The 15,036-nt window shown below is 40.4% G+C and overlaps 1 protein-coding gene across 1 annotated transcript; it reads right to left on the bottom strand.

Annotated features, from left to right (window-relative positions):
• Window positions 1-5,783: 5,783 nt before the first annotated feature.
• Window positions 5,784-15,029, bottom strand: LOC130160572 (potassium voltage-gated channel subfamily F member 1-like). The gene has a single exon (XM_056363173.1). It carries the CDS (start codon window positions 11,145-11,147, stop codon window positions 9,648-9,650), a length of 1,500 nt encoding a protein of 499 aa, XP_056219148.1. The 5' UTR covers window positions 11,148-15,029; the 3' UTR covers window positions 5,784-9,647.
• Between the last annotated feature and the right edge of the window lie 7 nt (window positions 15,030-15,036).

Consider the following 15,036-nt stretch of genomic DNA (forward strand, 5'->3'; position numbering starts at 1 on the left):
GGATCCACATCTGTGTTTCTTCATTAGCCCACCCCCAGGAAACACAGCAGCCCTGATCTCCCATTGACATGCACATTGCCTTCTTAAAAACATCTTCTGCTCCTCCCCCCAACTTCTGCTACCCCCCCCCCAAGACTATACATCCACTCTGTAATAACTATGTAAATATTCCACTGCAGCGATAGACTGCGCACAATCCCCGCAGCTTTGATCTGAGGCCGCTGTGAGAGGAAAAATCTTTCTTGTAAATACTCGTGTACCACTGTTCCTTTTCTGTCTTACTCTGTAATTTTTCTTTCCACGGATGGCAGATTGATCGGCACGTTACCATCCATCTGTATTCGCCCACATTGACCCACGCAGGGGACAAAAGCACAAAAGACAAGGACATGGCATTTCATCACAGCTTGACGTCTAAATCTCCTCGGTGACTCCTCACATCCACTGCCATAAGTTTTTATGTCGGCTCACTGACATCCTTTCACACTGAGCGCATATGGATTATCATCTAGCTCCATCTGTCCTGAGGGGCTTTATGCAGTGCCTATAACAGACCTTTCACCTGTTGTTGGGGTGGTCAGCGTGGAGCCGTGCAGAGGTGCCTTGCAGCCAGCGAAACTTGTTCACAGCATGTAGAAACAAGGCAGAGGCCACTCATGAAGGTCATGTGTCACAGATGAGTGAAGAGAGGGGATCAGGGCAACTGTTTCCATGGGTGGGCTGAAATGAAGTAGCTAAGAAAAACAATAGTTACAGGCTGAGGCATTCATTTAACAACCTACTGACAAGCTGCTGCAAAGAGCTGTTTTAGGAACCAGTTATTTTAGAAATGTGTGTAGCTGGATCCACAAATCAATGAGCTTAGCTTTGTGTAAAGAAGCAGGAGGAAACAGCTGCCAGCCTGACCCTGTCCAAAGTACCAGCACCTCTAATGGTCATGAATAAACATAAGCTGTATCTCATTTTGTTTAATGTACGCACAAACAGAAATGTAAAAATTACAATTTGTGGATTTAAGGTGTCAGAACTATTTCCTGACAAGCTCTGTAAGCTGAGCAAAGCTGACTGCCTCCTGGCTCTATCTTCATTCTTATAATAATAGTTTGACATTTTGGGAAATTAAATTTCTGGCAGAGAGTTAGATGAGAAGATTGATACTACTCCCATGCGTGTCCATTAAATTCAAAGCTACAGCCAGCAGCCATTTGGCTTATCTTGGTTTAGCACAACGACTGGAAGCAGACCCAGTGGCAAAATCTATACCAGCACCTCGTAAGATCACAAGTTAACATGTTATATCTCATTTATGTAATCCATAAAAAAAAACTCAGGTACATAACAACAATTAGCTGCTTTAAAGTTTCTCTAAATATCTGTTTTAGTAAATAATTATACAGAAAATAATAATTTTCAGTATTTGATTGGTATTTCTGCAGCATTTCCAAATTTATAGCTTCATTTCAAGATGCTATGTGATGTGTTTTTTTTGTTGTTGGTTTTTTTTTTTATCACTTTTGCTTCTGCTATTTCCAGCACACATCATTACACTTCTTACATGTTGCTGTTTTGAGAGCGAAACCCTCGATATAGAGCTCATGGCTCAAAAGTGAGTTTTACTTTCATGGCAGAAGTCAATTTTCTGGATGTGCTTGTTACATTTTTCATAAGACATATATATATCGCATTTATTAATGAAACTTCGCTTGGATTGGACAAGCCTGCACATTACTATAATGGAAAGCTGTCAGACTTTGACATATGGAAAATGCATGTTTGAGTTATTCTGTGACAGAGATAAATCTTGCATCGTAGAGGAGCTATAGGTCTGATAACACCCTCACTAAATATTGTTTTTATGACCTGCCATCCTGAATTAATTGTTATCATTGTAGCAAGCCACAGCGGGACAAGGATGTTCCACTCCATAAAACATCATTGTCTCTGGATGAGATAATCAGCAGTGGCAAGTGCATCAGCCAGCAGGTCAGATCTATCGACATGGCTTTGGTCTCTCAAGGCCAATTTCCTTAATTAGATGCCCATACATTTATCAGCAGAGGTGACACAGGGCCAACTAGAACATGGCTGATGCAGTGTGATGCGCCATTTGTAAGCCACTTTTGCAGTGGGCACCGTCAGTGAAGGACATGAACTAAGTGACTGAGGGGAAAGAAAGAACAACTTGTGCCAGAGAGCACAAGCAGAGGCAGTCCTAGCTCCTTATCATGCAGGCAGTGGTGCTCAGGAGAGCTGTTTCTTTCTTTTGTTGCTGTTTATAACCTTCTAATTAAATTCTTTTGCGGAAAAACCCCCACGTAACGGATGGATTGATTTTTAAATATACTGAAGCTGCTTCAATGAGCTTTTGCTTTGAACAAGTTATTTGAAGCCATCAGTGGACTAAGCTTTCAGTGCCCAAGTTCATCTGTGAGAATGTGCTTGGTAGAAATGTGAAGCATTGTTATTTCAGACTGCTGAGGCCTGATCAAAGCAGTCAGCACAACAGTAATGTGTAAAGTACTAACACAAAACACAGTCCGCCAACACTAAATGACAATTCAAACAACACAATACAATAGACCTTCACTAATGGGTAACAACACAAATAGGATTCTGACTTTTAATTTGCATATTCGTATATATGTTGAATGAGTGTTCACTTTACACTCACCAGTTTCAGCCTGAAAGACTAACAGTGCGATGTACAGAAGGGACTCCACATTATTTTCCTGCCCTCAGTGAATTCGGTTCAACCGAAGCCTGAGGGAAATCACGCCGCCTCACACTTGTGACCTTCACCACAAGCTGAGTCTGTAGGTTTTTCTTATTCAGATTTTAGAATTTCGCTTTAACTTAATGTGGCTTTCATTTCTTTCTTTCTTTTTTAACACTTGTCAACAGAAAAAGACCATTTTAACTGATCTCCACAGTATTCGCCTCATTTAATAAGTCACCTAAATCATTACTGTTGCAGACATTATTTTTATTATGTTCTAGTGTATGTGGACCTTTTGGTCAGCATTATGGCTTTACTACAAAGGAAGACTTACAGACACTTTGATATTAAAGGGTCTTTTTCTGTGATCAGTGTAAAAAGAAAAAGTCATCAAATCCCCCATGATTCAATGAGACAATAAAACATGATAATGTCGGGGGCCAATCAATAACAGATGCATCGATATCAGGCGCCTGAAAAACAATAATTATCAAATCCAATCTAGTATAATGAGAGACTATAATAGATTAAATGAATATAATGGGTTCATAGTTTGTCACTCCCCTTGGTTTAACATATACAGTATCACAGATGAATCTGATCAGACAGGTATTTTCTAGAAGAGGTCTGATGTAACGCTCTCCCATGAGCCTTTATTCACAGAGGAGGACCGGTGGAGGGCAGGTATGTCACTAAACGTATTGAGTAGGAACCTCCGCAGATGTTTTCACTGAGTTGAGGCTACATCACCTCCTTGAGGCTCAGCATTAAACTGCGGTGGCCCAGAACCACCGGTTCTCTTCTTTCACATAAAAGGCACTGTAACATCCTCTCAGCTAAGAACCTAAGAAAAAGAATGAGGCCATAACTTCTCTGCCAAAGACACAGATCTTACACTGGGACTAAAGGCAGCGCTGAACTCCAGAACACACACTTTCTATTTTCCTCTTTTCTATTTCTTTTCAGCTAAATGGGTTTTGGAAAGAGAAAGACTCACAGGTTTATTACGTCCATGGAGGCCATATTTTGGAGAAAATCTATCACAGTTTAATTTTTCACTTGGGATTCTCTGAACATTAATCCTTATTTTCATTAAAAGAAAAAATAAACGGTAATAAACTGCTGCAGTAGTCCATTAGGATACTCATAACTGATTTATGTTAAATGGTGAGCTCACTATGTGCACACACACCTCAGTATCACTGCACCCATTACCATCATTGAGTATTCTCTTGTATCTCTCTTCAAGCTCTAAAATATCTTTGCATCCGAACACATTTCTCTATTAGTCCCTCAGATGAAAAAGGAACTGTCTCACCAGTGAGAACTCTTTTAAAGGCAAAACACTTTTCTCATATTGCCCTGGCATTTATATTTCCCCTTCCTTTTTTATGATTCCAGGGGTAATGTGCCGGTAAACTGCAGAAAGCTGCACTTCATCTTCATTGGTCTGTGTTTAGTTTGCAGAGGCGCATATTGATTTTATTGTTTAACACTTTACATTCTCATTGTAAAAGGCTCTGGCATAGTCAGCTGCAGGGCCATTTGGTAATGCATTGAAAACAATACATTGACTTGGACACAGGTTATCTGATTATCCAAATGCAAGTGTATTATATTGTGCAGGTTCTATAAATTCTCCCATCTACGTCTGGTCCGCATTGTTAAAGACCCACAAAGGCGGACGTGATGATTTTGCAGGACAACATTTTGCAAGATAAAAGATGTGGATGAAGTGATAAGGTTAAGGGAAAAAGAAAGATATATACCTGTATCCGGGTTGAGTGGGCCCAGTGCATCGTACTATTCTGTTATTTTGTAGAAGGTCATATTTAATCTATGTAATTATTGTCATGCAGTTTTATGCAGCTCTCCGCCTGAATCAAAGTGCTCCAGGCTGCACCTACGCAGTGTTTTAAACATTTTTGCTGAAAAAAAAAAAAACTCATTCTGCACAAAAAAAGCTCCTGGAACATGTTTTTCTTCTTCTTCTGAATCTGACATGAGGGAGATTACCTTTTCCCTCCCCTGCAGCTGAAAATATCTCTCAAACAGAGATAGTGCTCCAAGGGGTGGGCTGCCATATGCATACACATTCGTATTCAAATGAATGTGTTTGACCATTTTCTCCAGGATATGAATCCATTAAAATATCCCATTTGTACCCTTTGAGGGTAGATCTGCTTTTACTGTGGTCTTGAGAGCAATATTTATCCATTATGTATTTTGAATGGCTCATGTTTTTTTTGTTTTGTTCCTTCATTAGGATTTTTCTCTCTCTCTCTCTCTCTCTCTCTCTCTCTCTCTCTCTCTCTCTCTCTCTCTCTCTCTCTTTCTTTTCTCTTATCTGTAACTTAATGTTTGAGCCTTTGGACTTTCCACCATATCTGATATGCCAGTCTACAACTTTGCCAACTAGTAATACCAAATTCTGAAACAGTAGAAAGTTAAGTGGACAACTTTTTTTTTTTTTTCTTTTTTTTTTTTGTTAACAGCTGTGCATACAAAATACATGTACTTCAAAATAAGCTTTTGTTTGTCTTGAACTTCTTATTTGTCTCTGTCATTTGTATACAGGATACCCACAGGGATTCCCCTATTTTTAGACAGGAGACGTGAGTAAAAGAAGATCCCTGTCCTAAAGGTCGAGGGAGCCAGGAAATGGGAGAAGCGAGTCTCTGTGTGTCCATGCTGTCCACGAAATGGTTGGATGTAACTCAATACCAATGTGCCAGTACGTCACCAGAAAAAAATCATAGCTGAGAGTCAGCTGGATGGGATACATGAGTTTCAGGAATTGCTTTGATTATTTGAAACACACGCAAACTCTACTTGCGACACTCATCTCTCTAAGTATCTAGCTATATATCTGTATATCTATATCTCTAGCATGATTCTCGATTCAACACCAGATTTAATTAAATATTGAAGTGGTCACACAGCAGTATGATACTGAAACAAACATGGCGTGCTGCAGACTTTTTATGGTTTATTATTCTTCTCCACCCTCGCTGCACCTTAACTGTGGAATGAAATGTCAGTGAAACAATGTAAACACCAGTGAGAGTAAAACATAAAAGTAATTTAATGGTCAGCTGTGCGTTTTAAAGAACTTCCCATGAGCATACAGCTACAACATTTGTAATCCTTATAGTCTGTTTAGAGGATTTAGAGGAACAAAAGAATCAATTTGCCACATGCACGAGCATCAGACGACTTTTTATCCAAAGTCGTTACTGTGTGAGTCAAGTAAAGCAGGCTTGCCCACCTTATCTTCAGAGGGGTCAAAAAATAGACCCTTTGTCAGTCAAAACACTGTCTCAGGACATAACAACTGTGACCATCTAGAAAAATGTATTGAGTGAGTAGCAACAACCATTAGCTAGTTGGAAATTCTCACAATAATTGTGACCGTTTTGGTGGAGGGATAATGACGAGCACAATATTGTGTAAATGCTCAGGAATACCTCTTATCTTGAACACCCACTGAATGCCACAGATGACCAACATGTGGGTGAAAAAATTGGTGATTAGCCAGCAGATCACAGCGGGTCACTGCATGCGTGTGTGTGTGCGTGCGTGCGTGCAATTATTTGTGTGCACTTCTAGGTAGGCGTTGGCGTAGGGGGGGGGGTGTTTGTATATGCCAATGTGTGTGTATGCTTGTAAATCTAAATTTGAACATGAATGTGTATTTGCATGTGCGTCTGCTGGAGGAACATTGTTCTGTTACACAATGCATGCCTTTGACATTCCAGCTCCACCTGTCAGTGTGTACAAAGGCCTTTCTCCCAGGCTTTGACATGTTTGAATCTGCTGCTGGCCAGGAGAGATAGCAGAGTCCTGTATAGGACATGTGTGGGTGGACAGCCTGCAGAGTCCTGCCTGACCTCCTTCATGATCTTTCTTTCAGGCAGCATAACTTCCACCGGAGCTCAGAGGAAAACATTTCTGAGGAGGTATAGCTAATACTGATTCAGTGCCCTCTTGCTCAAAACAAACTGACATCTTGTCGCAGTGATTGATGCAGATACTCGGCAGTAAGATGTATCACCCCTCTTCATTCCATCTAAAGGTGACAGATGATGTAGTAACTACAATAGTTCAAATTTTACATTTTTGACTTTAACTTTTAGCTCCCTCATCAGGCCAAACACATTTTTGCTATCCCATAACCAACAAAACATCTGTGTTTTCAAATTCAGTATAAAACAATTAAATGTGAAGATGACATTCCTTTGTTGTAATTGTATTTTGACAAAACATACCATTTCAACCTCTTCAGTAACTGAAAACTTATTTTTCATAGGTTGAAGTGAAGGTAACAGTGAAGTTTAGGCAGCTTTTACTGTACACCATACCCAACTAGGCAAACTTGTACCTCAGCGGCTATGTAGCAGTTTGCTAGGGGGTATGAAAAGATTGTGGAGTTGCTAAACTAATTTGAAAAAAAAATGTAAAAATTACAATTTGATTTAGACCTGATTAGACCTGTTGCAAGTGAGAGTGCATGAAAACAAGGCTAAGATTTCTTGCTGAAAGTATTACTTTTGAATATTCCAGCCATTTATCCATTAATACTCATACAGCTTAACATGTTACTTTACTATTTCAGTCATTTATTGATTGTTGCTTTTGGCAAATGTCTAGCCAACTGCTTCAGAGATTAACTATTCAACTATTAATCTGTAAACAGATTACATTGTTGGTTAAAGCTAATAGATAAACTGTTTAAAGTGTTTGAAAATAATATAAATAGATAAAATAGTTTGCTAAAAGTAATTGACAAACAGTTAGCTAAATGTAGATGGTCAGCTGCTAATGGATAGCAGTGGAAATTTGCTGAGTAATGAATTCCCTGGTTGAGATGTCCAGCTTCTGGTATTAGGCTACAAAAACCAACTTCAACACTGATTGTCTGCTCGATAAAAAAAAAAAAAAAAAAAAACGCTGTAACAATATTCACTTTTATATAATTGATAGTGTAAAATAAAAACTAGTTTAAAATCAGTTCAAATCTGGAACATGGCAAGTTGAGTTCATTTTTGCTGTGCAGGAATATGAGTCGAAAACTGCTGTCCAGTTTGGCTAAAGCGAGGGAAAGGATTCAATCTTTGGGAGGATTTTGATTAAATATGAAAATGTTACACATAGTTGAGTGAGAAATTTAACCCATGAGTTGAGAGCATATATATCCACCCATCAGCCACTGAAACCCTCTTCCATGGCTTCATTTCACTGTAAGGCTCTGACGCTACGAATGCCCACCCCGTCCTCTTCGTGTATACCTCATTTACAGAGGGAAACATCACATTTTTTGTGCACAAGGCATGTATTTACTTCCAAGACATTACGCTCATTTCAGAACTTTTCACAAAATAACACTTGGCACAGAAACACAGTCTTGACATAGATCGTCCCTCCAGGTTACAGTCAAATCAAACCATTGACATCTTAGGCAGGAAATTTGAATTAAAACATGTCAAATATTAATTATAGCTCCTGTAGTGTGCCAACTGATGTAGTTTCTAAGGATTTTTCAGTGTGTGCAGCAACTTTCGTGTCACTCAGACTGATGGTGTTGGAGTTGAGAGCTTTCAAATTGTGAAAATTTAACCTTTAAATGTAGCACCCATTAGGCCAATTTAGTTCAGTTTTAAATCATGGGCGTGAAACAGTGTGAAAAACATCTTCCTTTTAAGTTCCATCAAAATAAAAGTAGTAATGCATTAAGACAAATGTTTGACAGGCAGATACAGCCCTCTTAATATTCTTACATTTTCGGTGTTATGTTGATAACCTGCTGCCTTGACACGCTGCCCTTTTGATGACTCAATGATATATTCTTTAATATTTTTATTTATATTTTCATCAGGGTTCCTTGTCTGGTACTTTCCAGATTGTCAGGTTAACTAGCCTGTCCTCTGAAAACCTCATTTTGAAGTTTGATAACACAACTGTTAGGATTATTTGTCTTTAATCTCCAGCCTGTTGCTCAGTCACCTCACCCGTTGGTGGTCAAGTTTATTCCACTGAACCTCCGGGGAGGAGCAGAGCGGTTGCTGCTGCAAAATTTAAAACTGTTATAGGAACATGTCCTGCAGCCAACGAAGCTTCTGAGCTCCCAGAGCTGGCAATATGATCCTAAGTAGAATTGCAGGACACTGACACAATCACTGCTTATAACAATCCTGCGCAGAGCGGTTTCATATCTGATATATTACATCACAATCATAATGTGTCAGTTACAAAAAATACACTGATACCAAGAAGATCACAAGCAGAAACAGAAACAGTCCTGATGATATGTTGCTTAATATTTCCTTTCCACCACCTTAGTGTATCTTTAAAGTATTTGTAGTGTTCACTAGAGACTTTGGTGAAATTTATAGCATTATAATTCTCTATCACTTTAAAACACCTTCAGTTTTTCTTTCAGTTTTGTTGTGATCCCTCATGAACCTATCATGGGATATCTACATTTTTGCTGCATATCTTTATCATCTAAAAAAAATTGTGATATATTCATTGTGATATATATATATATATATATATATATATATCTGTACACAGAAATAAGCTACAATGCAGTCTACAGTATGAGTGTGAGGGTTGGGGATGGGGGTTGTTATATAAGAAGTCTACATGGGGGAATCGGTGTACTGACTGTTCAAACAGTACCCCTCAGCCTACAGGGACTCACTGCGCCAAGGCACAGCTCATCAAGTCAATATCTCACACATATGTGGCTTTAACAGGAACAATATCTTCTTTGAGGCCATAGGCTATTTACAGTGTCAAGTCATCATGTATCATTAACCCATAGTTGGCGGATTGAGTTTAAATAAGTTAAAAATGAATAATTAATTTGATGTTTTGTTGTTGTGTATCTGTTGCAGAGTCTTCTCAAATTCTGCAGGGTCATTAGTGTTCATGAGACAAAATAATCGGTGGCCTCGGCTGTGCTTTCAAAGCTCGTGTCCTTGCTGGGGGTCGGCATGCCCGCCCCTCCCCTGGGATCCTTCAGTAAGGGGATGTATGTGTCACTGTGACAGGAGCGCATGGCGTTTTCCCAGACCCCTGCACCACAAACATGTTTATGGGCGCCGGGTGCAGCCTTCAGCTCGTCGGCGCCGGAGCGCAGCGCCATCAGTTCAATCTCGTGCTTGGCCGCAGTCTCTAGCACCTGTTGCTTGTTGTAGAACAGGACAAAATTGTTGATGATGGGGTGTATGGGCAGCGCTATGGCGATCACCCCGCACAAGAAGCTAATGGCCGCGTTACACCGGCCTAAAGTGGTCTTGGGGTAGACGTCTCCATACCCCACAGTGGTCATGGTGATCACAGCCCACCAGAATGACTGTGGGATGCTGGTGAACAAGGTGTCCGGGTGGTTCTGCTCCATAGTGTAGCCCAGTGCGGAGAAAAGGAAGACTCCCACGCCCATATACATGAGGAGCAGCCCGAGCTCTTTGAAGCTGCTCTTCAGGGCAGATGTGAGGGTCTGGAGTCCAGAGGAATGGCGTGCCAGCTTGAAAATGCGCGCGATGCGCATTATGCGTAAAGCCTGCACCGCCTGCTGCACATTAGCCAGTTCCAACACTCCAGCACCGAAGGAGGTCAGAATCAGCACCACGAAGAAAGGCATGATCGCCATGAAGTCGATGATGTTCATGAAAGCCATGACGAATTTCATCTTGTTAGGCGAGGAGATCAGACGTAGCAGGTATTCGATGGTGAACCAGCCGATGCACACCGTCTCGATGACCTCCAGAGTCGGGTGTTCCGCGAGGTTACCCTCCGAGTCCTCCACCTGTAGGTCGGGGATGGTCCCGACGCACATGACCACGGAGGAGATGAGGATGAAGATGAAAGAAACTATAGCGATTATGTGCGCAGGAAGCGAGGAGTCCGGTTTCTCCATCAGCCTCCAGAGGCACATCTGGAAGCGCTGCCAGCCCCCTGCAGACGGATCTCCCTCTCGGTCCACCAGGATAGTTCTCACTTTCTCTGCAATCTCTGCAAGTTCATCTTCCACCTCCTTCAGGTGGCTTTTACAACATTCATCCAGGAAATCAGAGCCAATTTTCCAGAACTCCATCTCCTTCATAAAACAAATTGGACAGATGCCTCTTTTCACGTGAATCTCCCCATAATAATACAGCTCAATTATGCATTTAAATGCTTCAGGGTCTCTGTCGAAATAAAATTCTCCACTGTCAGGCTCGTAGTCGTCACATAGTAAAGATATTTCTTCCGAAGACTTAAGTGAACAGTCCACCAGTTCTGCCAGCCGGCTGTCCGGGAAGCGATTCAACACGTCCCCATACAGTACCTGTTTCACCCCGCCGATGTTAACAACAATCTCCGTCTCTTCACTGGCTTCAGAGCCGTTGCAGTCCGCATACCGCGTCCTCTGGATCCCCCACATTATGGTGACAACAAGTCCGCTATTAAAAAGCCCAACTGATGGAGATTTTCGCACAACTGTTTGCTGATAAAGTCAACACAAGTCACCAGACGCACTGGCGCTGTGCGTAAAACCTGATCAATCTTGTGATCTCTCTGTGTTTTGGTGGTGAAAAAAATGACTGTGTTTGCTCAGCGGTGACTGCAGCGTGAAGTCTCGTCAGTTCACTACAACCGTGTTTGGCAGTGAACAATGCGCCTGTGCGCTTCGGAGAAAGTTGGCATTGAAGTGCGCGCAATATCAAGCGAGTCACAAAAAAGCCGCGGGACTTCCGGCGATAACTTTCAAAACAAAACCACTGCTGGGCAGCGATGTAGAAATGAAAATCCCTCCCTAAATGCAACTCACTGCTGATTTGAGCCTTAACTACATTGAGTTATTGGAGTTAAAATGTTTTCAAGGGGCTTTTATTGCCATTGTCAGCTCCTGTGGTGAACTCCTAAGTGGATAATGGTATGGGATGGGATGGTTTATAATTATTGTATTAAGTCTATTGCTACTGATTAACTTAATATTTAGTCTCTCAAACAATGACCTCAAGTGGCAATATAACCTCCAGACTATGCTTTTACTTTTAGGGCGATCTCCGTGTCTTCCGGTTGTGCTGTGTGTGTCTGCAGTTGAATTGGTGCAGCGCAGTGCAGCCAGGCACAGCACATCCGAAATATCAGCGGTATGTAATGAATTGTGAAGTAGCAAACGGGGAAATCAGGGACACGCGCTCCGCAGGGGTTTGGAGGCAGCTCCAAGAGCAACAATTGGTTAAAGGTAATCGATTAACAGGCAGCACTGCACAAGTAACCAAACAATAGTCTCTAAAATCTTTTTATAGCCCAGACTTAGGAGCATTACCCATCATCCATTTTGAATGTATTAATGGCTGCTATCAAATAACTCGGACGAAGTAGATTCATGCTGGGTAATGATCTCTTTGTCCGAGAAAGAATTATAATCCCATTGTAACCTACAACCCTAACCCACTATCTAAGTGATGGTCTATCAGGCTAAAAAAAAATCATCATCAATCTACTCTCAATACCCCATAATGACAAAGTGAAAATGGAATTTAAAAGTTTTTTTGTAAATTTATTAAAAAGGAAAAAGTGAAGTGTCACAAGTGTTCAAACCTTTCACTATGACACTTGGAATTTAGCTCAGGTGCCTCCCATTTCTCTGGATCATCTTTGAGATGTTTCTACACTTGATTGGACCACACCTGTGGTCAACTCAGTGGATTGGACATGATTTGGAAAGGAACACACCTGTTAATATAAGGTCTCGCAGCTGAAAATGCATATCAGAGCAAAAGCCAAGCCATGGGGTGGAAGGAACTGGCTGCAGAGCTCAGAGACAGGATTGAGGCACAGGTCTGGGGAAGGCTACAAACAATTACTGCTGCATTGAAGGTTCCCAAGAGCACAGTGGCTTCCGTAATTCTTAAATGGAAGAACTGGAAACCAGGACTCTTCCTAGAGCTGGTTTCCCAGCAAAACTGAGTAATCAGGGAGAAGGGTCTTGGCAAGAGAGGTGACCAAGAACCTGATGGTCACGCTGGCTGAGCTTCAGAGAACCTGTGTACAACGGAACAATTCTGCAGTAAACTACACAGAATTATTGATCGGCAGCCTAGCCTTGTTGTTTGTCTCCACCTAGTGACAACGCCTCCACAATACAGTAGCCCAAAGGCTTTTATTTTCTGCTCGTAAACAATGGTACAAACCACTGAGGATAGGTGTCTATTGATAAGTGATTTAAAAGCAGTGTAGGTTTACAGTAGAGTAAAGTCCAGTGTTTGTGTTATAGACTGTTGTCAATTCCTAAGGCTAAAAGAATGTAAAATCTGCAGTGGAGTTAAGTCAAACTTTGGTTTCCTACAAGATTGTAGTGGGAAACCATCTAGTTTAGTTGGACTAGCATTGGTGCATTTAAATAAATACATAAATAATTTATAGGATTAATAATAATAATACAATAAAGAAATGACATGCACCAAGTGCTTCAAATGAAAAGAAAATACATAAAATGAACATAAAACATTGTTAAATGCATTGATCTATAATGAAAAAAATTAAAAACATTAATGTAAAATGAGATAAAATAAGGAATAAAAATTATAAATCATTAAATAGGCAGACATTTAAAAGAAGTGCTGAGCAGTGCATAAATGTAGCGCAAAGTGCAAATGTCAGAGCTAGTTAAAGACTAAAGTGAAGAAATAAGTTTTGAGTCTTCTTTTAGAAATACTTAGTGAGCTGGCCTCCCTGATATCTATAGGTAGTGTGTTCCATAGCTTTGGACTGTAATTTTTCTGTGGCTGTTGTTGGGAACCTTCAATAAAACGTCAGTAGATGACCCCAGTGTTCTCCGAGGTACATCGTTAATCAGGGAGTTAGAAATGTAGCTTGGTCCTTGCCCCATTAAGGCCTTTGTATATATGGAGGAGGACCTTGAAATCAATTCTAAATGTAACAAAGCCAGTGCAGAGCAGCTAAAACTGAAATAATGTGCTCTCTCCCCTTGGTTCCGGTTCACAGCCGAGCTGCAGAGTTTTGAATGAGTTGAAGTCTCTCAGTGTTTTTTTTTTCGAGAGCCCAGTAAAAAGGGCGTTGGAGTAATCAAGTCGGCTTGAAATGAAGGCATGAATCAATCTTTCAGCATCTTTTAGATTTGTAAATGGCCATACTTTAGCTATGTTTCTAAGGTGGAAAAATTATGTTTTTGTCACCTTGTTGATATGGGACTTGGAGCTTAGATCTGAATCCAAGATAACGCCAAGACTTGTAACCTCAGATTTAATCCAGGGAGTCAGTTTCCCCAGGTTATTGAACAGCATTTCTCTTTTTGTTTTGGGGCTGACTAGTAGGATTTCATTTTTTTTACGAGGACTTTGTTGACTCGAGGTAATAGTGACCTTATCAATTTCACTGAAATTTTGTTCAGTCACCAGTCCTCTCTAGGACACATACATTCTGCTGTTCTGTACATCTATATATCTGTATATCTGTATATCTACGTACCTAACTACCTACCTATCTCTCCCCTCCATGGTACTTGTACTTCTTATTAAATTAAGTAGTACTCTAGAGATACATACTGAATCTGCCCCAGACTTGACCCAGACCCTGAGGCCGGATCACCATAAAAGAATGGCCCAGATAAAAAGAAAAAAACTATCTGGGCTGGTTTTGGCCCATTGTGCCAAAGGACACCGGCCCAAGTCTATTATGTAGATAGGGTTAGGGTAAGGGGCTCTAGGCAAGATCTGGGGCAAATTATATCTATGCTATCTTTGTGATTTATTGTTTAAGACATTTATTGTTTAAGACAAACAAAAATTCCAAATATTCATTGGTACCAGCTTTTTAAACATGAATGTTTGCTAACTTAACATTTTCATGTTTTTGAGTGTTGGTCAGAAAAAAAGCAATGTGGATATGTTCACTTGGGCTTCAGAGTATAATAATTGGTATTTTTCACTATTTCCTGACATTTTACACACTGACCAATCAATCAACTATTAATAATTGCTGGTTGTGAATGACTGTGGCCCCTTGGAAGTTTGTCCACAACCTGACAACCCCGTAAGTTGTTTTTATTAATGGATTATAACTGATAAAGCATTAGTAAATGATAAGTAAACCACTTTATATTTTATTCCATTGAGAACACATATAAATCTCTATGTATTGCTTTGTGTAACACCCTGTAACTTTACTGTGTACAGTTGTATATATATATCGACATGTATTACTTTCGCATTAAAAGAGATACAATACATCACTAAATATTAGACTGACTCAGCCTTGTCACTTGTCTTACACCTCCTCTTTGTGCAGCTACATGTTGCCTC

This window comes from Seriola aureovittata, chromosome 19, assembly GCF_021018895.1.
Source record: "Seriola aureovittata isolate HTS-2021-v1 ecotype China chromosome 19, ASM2101889v1, whole genome shotgun sequence".
Classification (NCBI taxonomy): domain Eukaryota; kingdom Metazoa; phylum Chordata; class Actinopteri; order Carangiformes; family Carangidae; genus Seriola; species Seriola aureovittata.